General features: G+C 41.6%; 1 protein-coding gene across 1 annotated transcript in view; it reads right to left on the bottom strand.

The window, feature by feature from the left end:
• The window catches only part of LOC126334542 (poly(A)-specific ribonuclease PARN-like), a 272,077-nt gene that overhangs the window by 201,647 nt on the left and 50,157 nt on the right, over positions 1-20,273 (bottom strand). Inside the window, exon 5 of the mRNA XM_049996907.1 lies at positions 16,971-17,256. Coding sequence (XP_049852864.1) covers positions 16,971-17,256 — 286 coding nt within the window. The remainder of the gene's footprint in view (positions 1-16,970; positions 17,257-20,273) is intronic.

Here is a 20,273-nt window from a genome sequence, read left to right as displayed (position 1 = left end):
CTCTGACGCTGAGAGCTGACTGTCTGTGGTACAGCTAAAGGAGGCATAAGATGACATCATGCGCACGGGCTGTAGCCATTCAAATTTCCGCTTAGCTTCAGTGTAAGTCAGTCGGTCCAGGGTCTTATATTCCATGATTTTGCGTTCTTTCAGTAAGATCCTGCAGTCTGGCGAGCAAGGTGAATGAGGCTCTCCACAGTTGACACAGATGGGAGGTGGAGCACATGGAGTATCGGGATGAGATGGGTGTCCGCAATCTTGACATGTGAGGCTGGAAGTACAGCGGGAAGACATATGGCCCAACTTACAGCACTTAAAGCACCGCATCGGAGGAGGTATATAGGGCTTGACATCACAATGGTAGACCATCACCTTGACCTTCTCCGGTAATGTATCACCCTCGAAGGCCAAGATGAAAGCACCAGTAGCAACCTGATTGTCCTTCGGAACCCGATTAACGCGCCGGACGAAATGAACACCTCTACGCTCTAAGTTGGCGCACAGCTCATCATCAGACTGTAGAAGTAGGTTCCTATGGAAAATAATACCCTGGACCATATTTAAACTCTTATGTGGTGTGATGGTAACGTTAACATCCCCCAACTTGTCACAAGCAAGCAACCTGCGTGACTGGGTGGAGAATGCTGTTTTTATCAAAACTGACCCAGAGCGCATTTTAGACCAGCCCTCCACCTCCCCAAACTTGTCCTCCAAATGCTCTACAAAGAACTGAGCCTTCATGGATACAAAGAATTCCCCCATCAGCTCTGGTACAGACGAGATACCTGGGCGAATACATGTCACTATCATTCATTGCCTTTCGTTCCTCCCATGGTGTGGCCAGGGATGGGAACGATTTGGGGTCATAAACAGTAGCTTTAAAATGAGCCCTTGAACGCTTAGAGACTGCTGGTGGCTGGCCACCAGCAAGAGATGATGTACCACGCTTCATTGCGGGACATCCGCCCTGATGCCACCTACTCCGACCAAGGGCCCTCCCCACGGGCGCCACCCAGCCACACCAAGAGCCACCTGGCAGGATGGCCATTGCCGGGAGTCCTGATGCCCCAGGGAGATGGGCATCTACTCCTTGGCATACATGGGCAGTAAATGGCGCAGGCATCAGCAGAGCGATCCCTGTGTTGTCAGGGGGCTGCAACCAACAGGGTACATGGCGGCCCCACCACAACGGACTTGCTACCGTGCTGGATCTTAGGTGCAAAAATGTATGAAGTCGTCATCACAGCGAAAAGCAACACTGCACAGTGCACCATGGTAATCGCACCCAAGGACGTATCCTCGCCCAAGAGATGGAAAACGAGCGGGACACCATTGCAACGACGAGAAAGCCGGCTAAAGGTCTCAATGCACAGCAGATACAGTGCATCATGTAAGGCGACCTTCCCCAATTGGCTCACTCTTCAGAACAATTTAGAAAGATTGAGGTCAAACCCGAGAGGGGACCATCATATAAAACCGAAAAGGTTGAGACTCCTTTTAGTCGCCTCTTACGTCAGGCAGGAATACCGCGGGTTTATTCTTACCCCCGAACCCGCAGGGGGGAGAGCAAGCAAGGAATGGTTCCATTCCTTATCACCAAAACCAAAGCAGTTCTTTTCTGATTCTCTTTCAAGATGAACCACACATTATCTTAAAATGCTAAATGACTAGGGGAAACAACATCAACAATGTGTCATACTCCAGTATGTTAAAAAATTAGCTTCAGCCTGTAATAAGATCAAAGAGACATGGACTTCTGATTACAGGTGAATTACAGGTGTCATTTTGCAGAATGACAATGCTCAGCCTCACACCATCCATGCAAGACTTTCAACCATCAATGAACTGCATTCTGATACTCTGCCACGTCCGTCATACCCACCAGACCTAACCCCAAGTTATTACCACATGTTTGAACCACTCAAAGAGGCAATGGGAAGAAATAAATTTCATTTCAATGACCAAGTGTAGTAGGTGGTGCACAAATGGCTTTGAACACTAACAAAATTCACCCCCCCCCCTCCTCCTCCTCCAGGAGTTTATGCACTTCCTACACACTGAAGGAATGTGTTGAATGACAAGGAGGCTATGCTAAAGTTCAATGTATTGTATGATCTGTGAATTGCACATTTGCCAACAGCCTTACCACAGTGATAACACTGGTTCCCATCAGATCACTGAAGTTAAGCACTGTCGAGCTTGGTTAGCACCTGGATGCATGACCGTCCAGACTGCCAAGCACTGTTGGCAAGTGGGGTGCTCTTAGCCCTTGTGAGGCAAACTGAGGAACTACTTGAATGAGAAGTAGTGGTGCCAGTCTCGTAAACTAACAGCGGCCAGGAAAGCAGTGTGCTGACCTCACGCCCCTCCATATCTGCATCCAGTGATGCCTGTGGGCTAAGGATGACACGCCAGTTGGTCAGTACTGTTAAGTCTTTTGAGACCTGTTCAGACAGTGTTCCCCCCCCCCCTTCCCCCCCCCCCCCCCCTCAAGAATGGACCCTTCTGTATCTTTGTTCTTGTTGATTTGTGAGCTAGTAGAAGTTAGTCTGAAACGGTGTAAGTTAGAAGTTAGAGACTGGTGTGTTATGGCGTGAGTTGCTGTGAAGACGCTAAAGAATGGAAATCAATTTGTGACATACTACTTAGATATGAGACAAAGGATAATTAACAGAACGGTAAAATTTTGTCAGACAGTAGTGTCCTTATTTGTCAAGAACCAACCTGATGATATCCTTAGACAACAATCATTATTACAACGAGCCATATTTCAATGAAGATCAACGAAAACCATATAAGTACATTTTAAACTTAATTATTATTTCGAACTTCCTTCTTGCTTAAAATGGTTGCACATACTTAGTGTTACTACATCTAACAAAAGCACACAATGACAATTGATGGTTTTTATTTGCAACAGAGGAGCAGTTTGTTGTCTAGCCAACAGGCAGATTCCATTAAGCTAGCTTTCTGGAAAATATCTGCCACTACACTTTATTTGAGGATATTCAGTGATCTTGCTCCATGTTGATTTTCAGATAGAATTTTTAGCATAGTTTACTTCCTTTCACTGAATACTTCCGTCCTGTGGCAGCTCAGGTCAAAAAGTACTAATTCTAAAGAAGCATAATATAAAATATTGTTTAAAATTGTAACTGAACATGAATCAATAAAATCTAAGGTGGCCAATTGTGGAGACTAGACATCTGGTCTTTCCCATTTACCCCATGAGTGGACACATGTCCTATCATTCAGAGTGGAGTTATCTTTAAGTGTGGAGTTATCACCAAATGTCCACTACTGTAGTTGTGGCAAGGCAAGTTGTGTTTATATGAACTGTGTTAGGACACACTATTACGAAATGTTCTACATTTATATGGCTCACATATGATGGTAAATTCAGCTGATCCACTGATGTACAATGTTTTTGTCCTTGAAGATGGTTGTAACAATCTAAACCGGTTGAAAATAAACATTTGAGACTCGCCGATGACATTGTAATTCTGTGAGAGACAGCAAATCCCATAGAAGTGCAGTTGACCGGAATGGGCAGTGCCTTCAAAGGAGGACATAAGATGAACATCATCAAAAGCAAAACAAGGATAATGGAATGTACTCAAATTAAATCAGGTGATGCTGAGGGAATTAGATTAGGAAACAAGACACTAAAAGTAATAGATGAGTTTTGCTATTTGGGCAGCAATGTAACTAATGATGGCTGAAGTAGAAAGAATACAAAATGTACAGTGACAATGAGAAGAAAAGCGTTTCTGAAGAAGAGAAATGGGTTAACATCGTATATAGATTTAAGTGTAAGGTAGTCTTTTCTGAATGTATCCGTCTACAGTGAAGGCATGTATGGAAGGAAACAAGTGCAATAAATTGTTTAGACAAGAAGATAATAGAAGCTTTTGAATTGTGATGCTAGAGAAATGGCAGAAGATTAGGTGGGTAAATCATGTAACTTGTGAGATCGTACTGAATAGATTTGGGGAGACAAGAAATCTGTGGCACAACTTGACCAAAAGAAGGTACTGGTTGGCAGAAAACATTCGGAGGCATCAAAGGATCACTAATTTAGTACTGGAAGGAAGTGCTGGACGTAAAAATCATAAAGGAAGACCACATGAGATGACTGCAGTAGCCAGATGCAGAAGGATGTAGGTTGCAGTAGTTATCTGGAGATGATGAAGCTCGCGCATAATATAGTTGTTTGAAGAGCTGCATCAAACCAGTCTTTGGACTAAGGCCACAACAGGATGAAATTGCCAAAATTTATATTTGGTGTAATAAATGGTGGCTTGTGTAGAACTTGAATAAATGTAAGTTAATACAAGCCATATGTCAATACTAAGGTTGATTTGGTCATAAAGAAAAATAAGCTCATGAGAAAAGTTTTTATTTACAGTAATATTTTACTACGTCTCTGCTTTACTTTTCCACATAATTGGTGATCACATCTACACACTTTCCATAATGCTGCACCAACTTATGCAAGTCATTTTGAAATCATTGTCCACCCAGACACTTTTTCACATGTAACGAAAGGAATTAGTCACTTCGTACATAACAGAGAGTGTTCAAAAAGATCATAATGAAAATCTTGAATCGTTCTCCTTGCTTTTCGGGGTGGTGTGCAAGGGTGTGTTGTCACGAAGGATGATTATACCAGACGACAATTACCCACAGTGTTGATTTTGGATCACACATCTCAGTTTGGTTGGTGTTTCACAGTATACATCAGTTGTAATTGTTGAATAATGATCCATAAAAATCAATTAATCAAAAAGATGTCCTTTTCATCACAAAAAAGGTAGCCATTATTTTCTGATTTGAGAACAGAGGGTGTTTCAACTTTTTTGGTTTGGGCAAACTCGAATGGCAACACTGTACTGAGTGTTGTTTTGATTCTGCGCTAGTGTACCATATCCATGGCTCATTGCCCATAAAATGAGAGAAAACAAATCATCTCCACCTCGTCTACAGTGCTTCAAAAACTGTCATGCATTACGCTTTCTTTGCTATTTGTGATCAGTACTGGAGGGATGTGTGGGAGGCAAATACCATACAGGAAGACCATACGAGATGAATGCAGTAGCTAGATGCAGAAGGATGTAGGCTGCAGTAGTTATTTGGAGAGGAAGAGGCTCGCACATGATACGGTAGTTTGGAGAGCTGCATCAAACCAGTCTTTGGAACCAACCTCACACATAATTTGTGGCATACAAGCCATTCAGTGACAATCCTTTAAACTGAGGGTCGAACAACATTTTCAAATTCATTACCCAGACCACTAATAGTCAACTGCTGATCATTTAGAAGTTTTTGGTGTAGTTGATCAACAATATCATTTGCCTGAATACTGGGTCTGCCACTCCATTGGTCATGGTAAGCTTTTGTGCAGCCATTTTGAAATTCTCAAAACCATTTTCATACTTGCTTGTCACTCATTATTTCCGGTTCATACAATAGGCATAGTTCATAGTGGATTTGAACAGCTGAAGATCCTTTTGCCAGTAAATATGTAATACACAGCACACTTCACAACTGGCGAGATCTACGACTGTCCCTGCCATTGCGATCTGCTCTCAGCAACTGGCAAATTACTAACAAATCAAAAACACTGCAGTAGTTTCCTAAACAGTCGGCAGACAGTGCTGCATCGGTGAAACTTCATTCAGACCAACCATCTGCTAAATATAGGTCACCAGACCTTACTTTTGGAATACACCTCATAAAATTAAGAAGAAGAAACATTCCTGCAGTGTTTGAATGAAGTATTAATGATCTGAAGATATGAAATAACAGGAAATGGAACAAACATATAAGGACTTTTGCAGTGAAAGCAAATGGTTGTCTTGATATTTCATGTACATTAAACTCCCCCCCCCCCCAATTAAAATAGTTGCTGAAAATTTGTTTTTCACCATCTGTAAAGAAAAGTGATCATTGACCTGATGTCAAGCAGCCACATTAAATGGGATTTTGCACTTGGATGGTATTATTCTGCCTTGTGAACTGGCTGATACCAGCAAGTACGAGAGGACCTACAATTTAACATTCAATTCAAACTGTGGCATGACTTTACACCTTTTACATAATAAAGTATTCCTCTATCTGAAAGACAATTACATTCCAGGACAATTCTAGGTCCAAAAAGGATTGAAAAACAAAACCTGTAAAAATCTAACTAAACCAGAACTCCAACCAAAAACCTCGCCTTTCATGGACAATGCAATTGCCTATAGCAATTCTGGATCAACTTATGATCTGCACTCACAGCATCAGTTTTGTCAGTGCCTCTGCTCTACTTTTCAAACTTCACAGATGCTCAGCAGAATACATTTTAGGAATTTTTAAACCATGCACATTAAGCTGCACAATGAAAGATTCATTTTAGAAACAACCCCTAGACGGTGGCTAAGGCTTTTCTCCACAATATACATTCCCCCAGGAGTACTAGTCCAGTAAGATATGCAGGAGAGCTTCTGTGACATCTGGAAATTAGAGGGATGTACTGACAGAAATAAAGCTGAGAGGGCCAGTCATGAATCATGGCTGAATAACTCTAGTGAAGAGCACTGGTCATGAATGGTTCACTTCCCTGTAGTTACCTAATACAACTTCAAGTAACTATGTTACTCATGTGGTTAATAGAATTCCATTAACACATAAAGAAGTACGTCAATGGTGTTAAGGATAGAAATTATAATGACAGGGGATTCATCAACTCAAGGAATCTTATGCGTGGATGCATAAATTGCAGTAACTGTAATTTACTCCATGTTATTGCACTATGACTGAACAGTAACACATATTGTAAGATTATAACACAGACAATGACTGGTACCTCCCTTTCACCTTTTGACTACTTTTTCTACTAATCTTATGAAGGAGTTGCAATTTCCCAAATGACTTTTCACTCTGCAATGGAGTGTGCACTGGACCAGGATTAGAATCTGGCGCCTTTGCCTTTTGTGGGCAAGTACTCTAGTGACTGAGGTATCCAAGCAAGACTCACCACCCATCCTCACAGCTTTACTTCTGCTAGTACCACCTCTCCTACCTTCTAAACCACACAGAAGATGTGACTTCATGAGCTTTCCCGGCATAATAATTCTAGACAGTTTACTGGATCCTAAAATCAACGTGACTCAATATTCTGGTGATATGCTGTCCACCATCTTCAAGTGAACGCTGCTACTGCTGTTGCTGAGTACCATTGAAAACTGATGCCAAGGCCGCAAACTGCCATCCTTTATAAGCCCCCACACAGTACCCAGAGGTGCATGGAGAGCATAGATCTGTAGCCTCATTTATTGGGGCATACTAGAGGCATATTGTTTAAGACTGGAAGAATTTTAAGGAGTTTAACCTTAAGAGTGTGTTCCGACCACATTCCAAGATTAGGGCACTACTCGACTCTATTAAAGATGATTTGGCATATAACAACACCATGTCAATTTGAGAAGGCTTACATCAGTCTTTCACTTCACACATTTCAGGTCAGGTGTGCGATACACTGCCACCATACAAGGCTACAACAGCTTGAAAAATTGGCCGGAGCAGGACATCGCTTCAGTAAGAGACACAGGATGAAATATGACAGGACTGTGATGCTTCCTGTTTTCTGGAACAGTGGCTATAACAATTTTATTAAGAAAGAGAAAGATTTTCCTCTTAGCAGGACATGGAACACTGTACCATCCCACATAAGTGAACGAAGTGTATGGTCAGCAGCATTAGATCAACAGTATGAAGTCAGTTTGTAGTAAAAATATTTCAGATATATATAGCACTTAACAATCACTTTCCTAGCATTGCTGGTGAAATAAACACAAACTTAGTTTCCACAGAGAATCATATAACTCCCTTAGAAAATGCCTTTCCGAGACTGATGTCTGAAATACTCCTATGTGACACTGACAAGAGGGACATTGGATCAATAATTAAATCACTGAAAACTAAGGACTCTCATGGATATGATGGAGTGCCTAGCAGAATATTAAAGTACTGTGCGGCCCATGTTACCCCTGTACTTAGCCATATTTGTAATTTTTCCTTTAAGAATGGTCAGTTTCCTGAATGATTAAAGCACTCAAGTAGTAAAACCACTTTTTATAAAAAGGGAGAAAGGAATAATGTATACAATTTTAGACTTCTTTTTATGCCATCTGTGTTTGCTAAAGATATTGAAAAGGCTGTGTATGTAAGGATATTTGATCACTTTATTTCACAGAATTTGCCATCAAATGTACAGTTGGGTTTTAGAAGTGGTTTAACAAACGAAAATATTATATTCTCTTTTCTCTGTGAGGTAATGGATGGATTAAACAAAACGTTTCAAATGCTACAATCTTTTTAGGTTTGACTAAGGCATATGATTGTGTTAATCACAACAAAAAATAAAATAAAATAATAAATAAATGCTCCGGAAGTTGGACCGTTAAGGAATCAGGGGAGTAGCTCACACTTGATTCACTTCTTACTTTAACAACAGACAGCAGATCAGTACCCACAGTGTTGAGAATGGGTATGAGGTGAGGTCTGTGTGGGGCACGGTCAAATGGGAGATGCCCCAGGGATCTGTGCCGGGTCTACTCCTGTTCCTTACTTATATAAATGATATGCCCTCCAGTACTATATTGCTGTTCACTGATGACACTAGCTTGGTAGTAAAGGATGATGTGTGCAACACTGGCATTGTTTCACATAGAGCAGTTCATGACATAAATTCATGGCCTGTAGAAAATAAAGTAACACTAAATCATAGTAAGACCCAGTTTTTACAGTTTCTAACTTCAACAAAATCCAACGTTTTAATTTCACAGAATGGGCATTTGATTAGTGAAACTGAACAATTCAAATTTCTAGGTGTACACTGTCGTGGGTAGCCCACATTCAGAATCTTGTTCAAAGACTTAACGCTGCCATTTTTAGTATTCGAACAGTATCCGAAGTAAGTGATAGTTCGACACAAAAAGTAGTCTACTTTGGATATTTTCATTCGCTTATGATGTATGGTATTGCATTTTGGGGTAACTCTTTTCATTGTCAAAGGATATTTTTGGCTCATAAATGGGAAGTTCGGGCCATAAGTGGTTTAAGTTCATGAACCTTTTGTTGACCCCTGTTCATTAGTCTGGGTATTCTGACACTGACCTCTCAATATACAGATGGGTCCAAAAAAATGTATCCACTGTTTAAAAGTCCATAACTGGCAAACTAATTGATGGAGTTGTCTCCTCTTTGGTAGTGTAATAGTTTGTAGTTCCGCCAATTGCCACACAAGAACTGTATTGTGTTGTTCTCTTTTGCCAGATGACAGTCGCCAGATAGTGTTTTGTTCTTAGTTGCACCTAGTTACTAAAGTAAACATGGCTGGCGCAAGGCTTACATTCGCCAAAAGGAAGTCAGTTTTGAAGTGGTATTTCAAGTAGGAAAACATTAATGAGGTTCAACGGTAATGGCGAATTTTGTATCAAACAGAGCCACCAACATGTTTAACAATGCGTAGCATTCAAGACAAATTTGAAGCCGAAGGCTGTGTTAAAGATGTACACAAACAACGATCTGAACGACCTATAACAGTAACAAGACCAGCTAACTCCCGTCGAGTTTTACAAAAATTCACTCACTCATCACAGAAGTCTGTGAGACAGTGTGCCCGTGAAACTGGATTGAGTCGCTCAAGTGTTCGGCGAATTTTTGAAGACAGCAAAGTGGAAGTGCTACATCTCATGATTGCTACACGCAACGAACAAGGATGACCCAGATTGTAGAATGGAGTACTTCAAGTGGTTTACTAACATGGTGTGCAACGATGAAGAGTTTGCAGAGATGATTGTGTGGTCTGATGAGGCACAGTTCAAACTCAATGGTACAGTAAATCGCCACAATTGCATATACTGGGCCGCCGAAAATCCGAACGTCCATGTAGACAAAGCCGTGAATTTGCCAGGAGTAAATGTGTGGTGTGGGTTGTCTTACCGGGGCTTGACTGGGCCATTCTTCTTTGACGACACAGTTACCGGTGAGGTGTACCTTCAGAAGCTTCAGACATCTATTTTACCTGCCATCTGAGACTTGTACGGAGACAGAAGAGTTTACTTTCAACAAGATGGTGCCTCATCCCACTACCAAAATTGTGTTAGGGCGTATCTCAACGAAAATCTACCAGGAAGATGGATAGGCCGAAGAGGTGCTGTGAGTATCCACCAAGTTCCCCAGACCTGACTCCTCTGGACTTATACCTGTGGGGAACACTAAAGGATGTCGTTTATTGACAAAAGCCACACACACTGGGAACTTCGAGAATCCATTGTAGATTCATGTGCAAATATCTAACTGAACATCTTGCAGTCAGTAGTTCGTGCTGCAAGTTTGGCAACATCGTTTGTGTGTGCATGTTAATGGTGACCATTTCAAACACCCACAGTGATATCTTTAAGTTGCACTTTAAGCTACACTTTCACCAAAAATGAGACAACTCCGTCAATTAGTTTGCAGTTACGGACTTTTAAACTGTGGATACATTTTTTTAGACGCCTCTGCATATATTCTGTAATGTTATTTCTTGTTAAAAAAAATCAGCTTATTCCAAAGAATTAGCAACTTTCACTCAGTTAATACTATGGGAAAAGCCAATCTGCATTTGGATTGCACTTCCTTGACTCTTGTGTAGAAAGGTGTGCAGTATAATGCTACAACCATTTTCAATAAGCTATCACAAGAATTCAAAGATCTTAGCAGTAATCCACGCACTCTCAAATCGAAAATTGCAGAGTTTTCTCATGGCTCACTTCTCTTATTCTGTTGACGAGTTCCTCAAAAAATTAAGCTGATTCCTGTTTTATATTGTTGATTGCATTTACATAAACTTATGGTTTGCCTTTTTTGGGTTCATATACATTTTATTTTATCTGTTACTACTTTTATGTTGTAATTTAATGTACTGGCAAATTCCACGACCTTTGAGAGTTGCTCCTCAATTTGCTTCTACAGGACATATAAAATGAAATAAAAAATGAAAACATTGCTTGAAAATAATCTTTGAGTATGATATATTCTCGCAGAAGAAGCCGAGTAGCACTGTGGTGTAGTGGTTATGATACTAACCTGTTGCATGAAGGGTCGCGAGTTCAAAACTCACCCAGACTGTACAATTTTAATTCCTATATTTGGTTTGAGTACATTCTAGAAGTATCCACAAATGTCAAGAATCATTATACTAGAATGTTCTGTAGCTGTATATATAAGTGTATGTGTTCTGGCTGGAGGCAGTTCGCTATTATTCTGGTGGAGGCGCTGGGTATTGGAACTTGTGATAGCGCACATTATCGACGACACAGAGGCTCCCATCAGGCCACGACACAGCTGCCGTTTACGTGGCGAGAAACCCGAGTTCGAGCCATATTCAACTGATTGTAATCTATCGGAGACAGAAGAAAAAGAACATGTTACGATGACAACAACTGCGTGCCACCACATGGAGGGAAGGGAGATTACTGTTTAACGTTCCGTCGACAATTAGGTCATTAGAGACGGAGCACAAGCTCGGATTAGGGAAGGATGGGGAAGGAAATCGGCCGTGCCCTTTCTAAGGAACCATCCCGGCACTTGCCTGAAGCGATTTAGGGAAATCACGGAAAACCTAAATCAGAACGGCCGGACGCGGGATTGAACCGACGTCCTCCCGAATGTGAGTCCAGTGTCCTAACCACTGCGCCACCTCACTCGGTGCCACCACATGAGACATCCTTCCGTGTTCTCTAGCGATGATGGCCTAAGATCCAAAAAAGTGGCTGAAGGTATAAGAGCATATAGCCAAATTTAACAAATGGGATGACACTGTGTGTTTGGCTAACGTATGTTTCTACTTGGAGGGCACTGCCAAGCAAATAGTATGAGAACAAGGAGGAGAAGGTCACAAGCTGGGAAGTATTCCACGGCAGAACTGCACAAGTATTTCGGCGACACACAACAGAAGTGCAAGGCTGAAGATAAATTAAAGTGCAGGGCACAGTGTCCAGGAGAAACTACAGCATCCTATATTCAAGACATCTTGGAGCTCTGTAAAATAGTTGATCTTAGAATGAAGGAGGAAGATAAGGATGCAGATCTCATGAATGGTGTTGCTGAGGACATGTATCAAGCCCTACTTCTGAAGGTGCTTTTGACAGCAGACGACTTTATAAAATGGTGGCAGTATACTAAGACAATGCAGCAAAAAAGTATTACATGCAAGAAGTTTGAATGGCTTCCAAAAGTCGTATCAATGTCTGTGATGGAGGAAGCAACTGATTTCATAAGTGTTATTCGTCAGATAGTGAGAGAGAAATTTCAGAAGGCACTTGGATTGTACAGCGAGCAAAAAACTGAGACGCTTCAAGAGCTCATAAGGGAGGAAGTGTAACAGACATTGACCTCAATCTCTTGTCCTTCCTTTCCCTTTAAAACGGTGAAAAAGTAGAGACCCAGGTGGAGTTATGTTCCTACAACGCCGCATGAGGAACCTGTTTGGGCACCAAGGAAGACGGACGTCTGGAGGACCCAGGATAACCAACCAGTATTTCTCCACTGCGGATGACAGAGACATGGGGTGCGCTATTGTCGAGAAAAGCGGCGGGTATTTGATGACGCCCGTGCCAAAAGACAGCAGACCGATCTTAGCTGACGCCAACTCCACAACGACAAAGATGAACAAGATGTAGGTGCAGGATGACTTAGGTCACCATCGCCGCAAGCTAGCCGCTTGATAGGACACTTCCCAAGACGCCGATCAAGGTCTCCAGCTGGTCACCTAGCTGCCGCAACCTGGAAAACTAAAGGGTGTGACCTTCCCTAGAGGTGAGGCTTTGGAAAGATCTTTGATGTGCAGCAACATGTACGCTGCATATTTTGGTGTTACGAATGTATAAATTCAAATTCCACCAAACATCGCATGTTATTTTCTGAAGCATTGCAATCGAGATAGCGACACGCTTTTGTAAGCCAGTCACAGCTCATGTCATGTGATTTCACCAGCTGATGACAGCTTAGGACATGTAATGTAGTCAGCCAATAGAAAGATCACTCTTAAGTGGCGTGAACACACATATAAGAAAAATGAATAGTTTAAATTAATATACATATTGTTGCTACTAGAAAAGCAAAGCTTTCACATATAATATTGGTCTATAAGATTAATAAGCTGCAAGAGAAACTAAGCTTCGACATATAATGTTGATCTTATTTGCAGGTGTTACACTTTAAGATACATAACACAAATATGCCAGTAAAATTTTTAATAAAGACATAAATATCTGACCTTCTGGGCTCGAAATTCTTCTAGATGGTCGTCCCCAAAGAGAGAGTTAAGAAATTCATCATACATTCTCACATATAGTTCACCTTGCATAAAAGGAAATTTACTTTGAAAGTAATGTTTTTCATACCACCATTCGCAATATTTTCCCGTCACCTGTTAGAAATAGGTTTGTTTCAGCACTTGAAGAGCGCCAGATAACAGGCATCACTGCACTTGAGCAGCTACAATGACATAGGGAGCCCATATGTTCGTACGTGTTAAATATTAAAAGATCTTGCATTAAAACGAATCTAGTGTAAACAGCTGTCCCGTCACACTCATCGGAGGCAATTTGTTGTTACGAAGCATTGTATAGTCTTCCTAAAGCCTATGACACAATTTGCTGTTGGCAGACACTTGTATGAGCACTGTGTTTTGTTGTTGTATATGGTGCATTTTTTTTTTTTTTTGTCACGCATTCATGTTTTGTTACTGCTGCAGTATTATTCTGCAGAAGCGGGATACAGTAATATTCTTTGTTAGAGTATTGGTTCTTACCAGTTAAAATCACACAAATTTAACTGAAAACTAAAACAATGAAAAATTCCTGAAATTATAAAAAATTCCCGGTCTTTTCCCGGGTTTTTCCCGGATCTCCCGGGTTGTATGCACCCTGACTTACAAAAGCAGAGAGAAACTACTTAACTACAGAAAGAGTATGTCTTGCTGTGATCTGAGCCATGCGCAAATTTTGACCGTAGCTCTATGGAAGGCCTTTCACAGTTGTTACAGACCATCATTCACTTTGTTAGTTGACAGGTCTTAAGGATCCAGTGGGATGACTAGCCAGGCAGGCACTACATCGTCAAGAGTATGACGTTAAAATAGTGGACAAGAGTGGAAGAAAACACCAAGATGCCGACTGTCTCTCAAGAAACCCTGTGTAAGACCATCAAGGCTTTGATGAAGATAGTGACTGTCTCACTGCACTCCAGGATGTCTCTGCTGAGCAGGAGGAGAACGCCAAGATATCTGGAGGATGTGAAAGAACAATTTAAGGTAGTTAATGGATTACTTTGCAAGAAAAACTTTGATCCATTTGGAAAGAGATGGCTACCAATGATTCCTAAACACATGCACTTACATGTTCTACAGAAATTCCATAACAAACCTGAGGCTGGACATTCAGAATTTATTCAGACATACGATAGAATCCGCAAGAGATTTTTCTGGCCAGGTTTATTTAGGAGTGTCCATCACTAAGTGTCGCACTGTCTAGAGTGCCAGAGGAGAAAGGCAGTTCCTCAGAAACCACCTGGCCGACTCATACCAATTCCACCAGCCAAAACGCCTTTCCAGCATGTCGGGATTGCCCCCTCAGATGAATTCCAATGTCTGCTAGTGGCAATAGATTGATTGTTGTTTGCACTGATTATCTGACACGCTATGCCATTACAAAAGCCGTGAAAACAGCCAAAGCATCCGAGGTAGTCAAATTCATCATGGAAGACACTGTATTAAAACACGGTTCCCCAAGGTCTTTATTTAGGACCGAGGTAAAGTTTATCAATCGAACTTTGTGACAGAGATAAACAGTCAAGCAACATTACTCATCACATGACGACCGCCTACCATCCGCAAACTAACAGTCTTACTGAACACCTTAATAAGACCTTGGCCGACATGTCATCAATGGGGACGAGGTGCTGCCTTTCGGACGTTTGCCTACAACACTGACAACGAAAATGCCACAGGTCTTACGCCATTTTTCCTGGTGCATGGGCGTGAGGAGACTACGATGATGGCAGACATGCCAGCAATGGGGACAAGGTGCTACCTTTCGTGACGTTTGCCTACAACACCGCCAACCAAAATACCACAGGTCTTACGTCATTTTTCCTGGTGCATGGGCGTGAGGAGACTATGATCATGGACACTGTGTTTCTGTTACATCCTGATGACAGATGATGATGGCTACAAAGGCCAGGTGTTAACCAGAGCCGAGGAAGTTAGAGCTTGGCAGTTAGCTCAACTCTGCACACTGCAGACTCAAGAAAACAATCGCCAAAAGTATGACGCGAGCCACCGTCTTGTTGTCTACCAGCCTGGTGACCTCGTCTGGATCTTCACTCCTGTTCGGAGGGTTGGTCTCTCTGAGTAGCTCCTCAGACGCTACTTTGGACCTTTTAAGGTTGTCAACAGTTGTCTGATGTTACTTCTGATCCCGACACAAGACGACGAGAGTTCAGAGATACGGTCCACATCCTTCAAATGAAGCCCCATAAGGATCCTTCAACCCAGGATAAATTCGAAGCTTTAACGACAGGAAACAAGCGGAAAGGTGATGAAGAGTGAGCAGCAAAAGAAGTTCTAAGAAGATCACCGCCAGGGTGGGAATCAGTCATCAGGAGATGGAGTGTGCAGGACCAATGACTCGTTCCCAGACTAGGGTGATGCTGTTCTCTTAAGGAGGGAGCAATGTCACAGAAGAAGCTGAGTAACACCATGGTGTAGTGGTTATGATACTAAACTGTTGTGTGCAAGTGCTAAATAAACCTTCATTAAGTCAAGTGTTTGTCATTAATCTAATTACACCTTCTGCTACATGACAATATTATTGTTTTTGGTGTTCTACTATGTGTGGCATCAACAACCCTGTCTTCAAGGGCAGCAAATGTGGTGGGTAGCACATGCACCATGTACAGTATGGAGACGAGACCTACATGGGATAACAATTTGCAAATTCAGCAACAGCTTTCAGCAGTAGCAGCAGCGTTCACCTCGAAATGGCGGACAGATAGATCACCGACATTTCGAGTAATGCTGATTTTAGGATCTAGCAACAAACCCAAGGAGACTGTTCACAGAAGTTCTCCTGGATAAATTGCTGGACTATCACTCCATGGAGAAAGGATACTGTGAAGACATGGCTTACGACACAGCCTGAGTGGAAGTAAATGTGTAATGACAGCTTGCATACTTGGGTAGCTCAATCGATACAGTACTTGTCTGTGTCAGGTAAAGGTTCCAGGTTCAACTGCGCAACCAGCACACAGTTTTCATCTGCCAGGAAGTTTCTAGTTGCAGTTTATTTACATATTTGGTAGTGATATATTCACAGTTATTTCCTAAATGATATCAAAATGCTACACACACTAACTGACTGTACCAAACATTATATTAATCAACATCAAATGATCTGTCCTTCAACCACCCTAAGAAAACAATACTTCTTAAAAGAAACAAACTCAGAATATTTATTTGTGTAGTGCTTGTCCATTGGGTGTCTTGTAGCTGGTGCAAAATTACCGATTCCATTAGGTGAATGATAAAAGTACTTTCTTCCTATTCTTTTGCTGTGACATACTTAACAACATTATTTAATGGCAAAGAGCTTATAATTTTTCTTTAAATTAGGAATTCAAAAATGATATGTTATCAAAAAAATTGTATCTTTACAATTTTAAAAATAAATAAATAAAAAGATAATTTTTTCCAAAGTTAGCCTCAATGATTCCAAACACGTCTCTTAAAGAAAACAGTATTTGCTGTAACTAATCATTTAGGAGGAAATAAATTTAACAAACAAATAACTCTTGTGAGTTATTAAGTAATACACCATATATAAATTAATATTTGATCATATGGGCAGCAGCTGTTTACTTATGGAATGCTGACGCACCGACTGAGAAATCATGCGGATAACATGACTAAATCCAACGGCAGAATCAAGGTCTTGAATTTCTGCTAGTTGTAAATCTTTTAGTCTTTGCTGCTCTTCTTCATTTGTCCCAAGTCTTGAAGCAACCAGTATTCTGTCACCACCAGCAGCTTTACGTGTCTCCAGTCGCACTCCATGGAAGCGCTCCGAGACTTCCTGGTACATCAACTTTCGTACAAAACCATTACAGCCCTCTAGAGTAAGCTCCTCTTTCTCCTCCTCCGACAGGAAATTTTTGATCCGTGAGCTACAACAATCAATACAAATATCTTCAACACACACATTTCAGAAATTCATAAAACTTTTTCTTACATCACTAGTCACAATGAAACAACTCAACAGAAACTGAAACAAATATACTAAAAATTAATTTTTTTCCGATACTGTCTGTCGGTACATTAAGAGTGAGAATGTGAGCCCCAATTTTCTAAACCAACTACATTACTTCACAACGAACACCAAGAGACAAAGAGGTTGTACAGGCCATTGGCAGAGTGCTTTTTAAATCAGAGGAAACAGTGTGCACAAGCACGAAAGAGGCCTGAGGAATATGTTGTTTTTCTTTATATAATCTGTGTGTGTGTGTGTGTGTGTGTGTGTGTGTGTGTGTGTGTGTGTGTGTGTGTGTGTGTGGGCGCGCGAGCGCGTGCGCATGAGCACCGGTGTATGAGGGGGGAGGAGATGGGCGGAGGAGATGGGCGGAGGAGATGGGGAAGGGAGGGGGATGGGGAAGGGAGGGGGATGGGGAAGGGAGGGGGATGGGGAAGGGAGGGGGATGGGGAAGGAGAGGGGGATGGGGAAGGGGAGGAGAGGGGGAGGAGAGGGGGAGGAGAGGGGGAGGAGAGGGGGAGGAGAGGGGGAGGAGAGGGGGAGGAGAGGGGGAGGAGAGGGGGAGGAGAGGGGGAGGAGAGGGGGAGGAGAGGGGGAGGAGAGGGGGAGGAGAGGGGGAGGAGAGGGGGAGGAGAGGGGGAGGAGAGGGGGAGGAGAGGGGGAGGAGAGGGGGAGGAGAGGGGGAGAGGAGGGGGGAAGCACGCATTAACTCTGTACATATACAGTATATAATCTCCTTTCGAATCAGTGCTGAAGAGTCAATTAAGCTAAAAGATGAATGAAAATCATAATATTTATGCAATTACTACAAATATGGGATGCAGTGCCTGTCCATCTGAAAGCATGTACAATCACAATCACCTCCTAACTGTATGGGGTCTGGTATGGGAAGAGTCTGGTTGGATTTTCAACATAAAAGCTGCAGTTCATTTAATTCAAAGGATTTAGTAAATTTTCTTACAATAGAAAATATCAGTTGAGTAGTCACTGAAAGTTAAATGGTTTTATTTTTACATGGAAAAATGGAAATGTGTATTTGGCGTCATTGGCTGGGAGGGCCCTTGCAGGGCAGGTCCGGCCGCCTTGGTGCAGGTCTTATTCCATTCGATGCCACACTGGGCGAACCGCGCGCCTGATGGGGGATGAAATGATGATGAAGACAACACAACAGACGGAAATCGAACCCGGGCACGTAGTACGGCAATCAGTCACACTGACCACTCACCTATCGGGGCAGACCATTTTTACATAAAGTGATAGAAGAAAACAATTGTCCCAATGATGTCAACCTATTCTGCTTACAACTGGAAAATCAGTACACAAATTTTGATGGGGGTTTCAGCATATGCAGCAACACCACTGAGAAAAGGCTTTAAGCAGCCAGCATTTTTCATAGAACTGGACAAATAGTAATTAAGAGATAGATTTTTGAAATCTCATTCCACACTGTGTCTTTTGCAAATCATCCTTCTATAAGGGAAAATGAACCTTCTGTTTTACCGCATACAAACATTTACAAAATGATGGTATTATTTTTGATTAGGATGGAAATCGTGCCTCATTTGCTGGATGATCTATTTCTCAAACATCCACAAAAGAAGGTCTATAGTCAAAATCATTTAAGTTCTTCCCTGATTCCAACAAATTATGTGTTATCTTTACTCACCTCTGAATCAAGTGCCCACTTAGAACAAGAAGAGAAACAAAATGTACCATACATCTCACCTTAGCTGCTCATGAACCTTCACTGTCAGCTCCCATAAAACTGCCTCGCCCAGTGATGTTGACATTTTCCCCAGTGGCCTCTGTTCATTTGTCATTTGCTGTTTCCGTGTGAACACTATGATAAATCCTTGAAGAGTGATTTTGATATATTTTTAGTTTTCTTGGTACCAAAGTGTCTCTCCTTCAGCAGTCATCACACTTTTTTGGCATGATACATAGCCTTTCAAGTCTTTTAACGTCACAACACAGAAAGCTAATAACTCAACAGCAAAAGCAAACTACGTAGTCCCAGTTCAATTTCCAGCAACCACTTCAATTTTTTTTTTTTCTGGTAGAGAGGTCTGAAAAGAGGTTCACTCTGCCTATTGAGACCGAATGAAAAGCTAGCTGAAAAATGAAAGCACCTACTAAAACACAGGTCACTGAAGCAGCATCGCATCGAAAGACTACCATCAGGCGAGGTGACACATGATGTTTATTTAATAACAACATAATCATCAATCATTATTTTCCTGGTTTAAAGAGCAAGATGCCCGAGATATTGTGACTATGGCTCTTCTTATTTTCAAGATTCCAGACTAGTTTCATAGGTCTAGAAGTTATGGTGGCAGTAGATAGGGAACCATTTTCTGACAAAATTTTGTCAGTAAAATGAAGCAGAGAAGCTGCTTTTAATTAATTAGAAAAGTTCAGTTTTCATTGTGGACAAAGTTCAAAACCATTGTACAATATGCATTACATGAGTATGAGCCAAGCAAGATCACCAGAGATGGAAAAGAGCCACCGTGGTACAACAACCGAGTTAGAAAACTGCTGCGGAAGCAAAGGGAACTTCACAACAAAACTGCCTTGCAGACAAACAAAAATTATGGGAAGCAAAATGTAGTGTGAGGAGGGCTATGCCAGAGGGGTTCCATAAAGTTCTACGTATTGACTTGACAGAAAATCCTAAGAAATTTTGGTCTTATGTCAAAGCGGTAGGTGGATCAAAACAAAATATCCAGACACTCTGTGACCAAAATGGTACTGAAACAGAGGATAACAGACTAAATGCCGAAATACTAAATGTCTTTTTCTAAAGCTGTTTCACAGAGGAAGACTGTGCTGTAGTTCCTCCTCTAGATTGTCGCACAGATGACAAAATGGTAGATATCGAAATAGATGACAGAGGGATAGAAAAACAATTAAAATCATTCAAAAGAGGAAAGG

The sequence above is a fragment of the Schistocerca gregaria genome, chromosome 2, assembly GCF_023897955.1.
Source record: "Schistocerca gregaria isolate iqSchGreg1 chromosome 2, iqSchGreg1.2, whole genome shotgun sequence".
NCBI lineage: Eukaryota > Metazoa > Arthropoda > Insecta > Orthoptera > Acrididae > Schistocerca > Schistocerca gregaria.
This window is presented reverse-complemented; position numbering and strand designations above follow the sequence as displayed.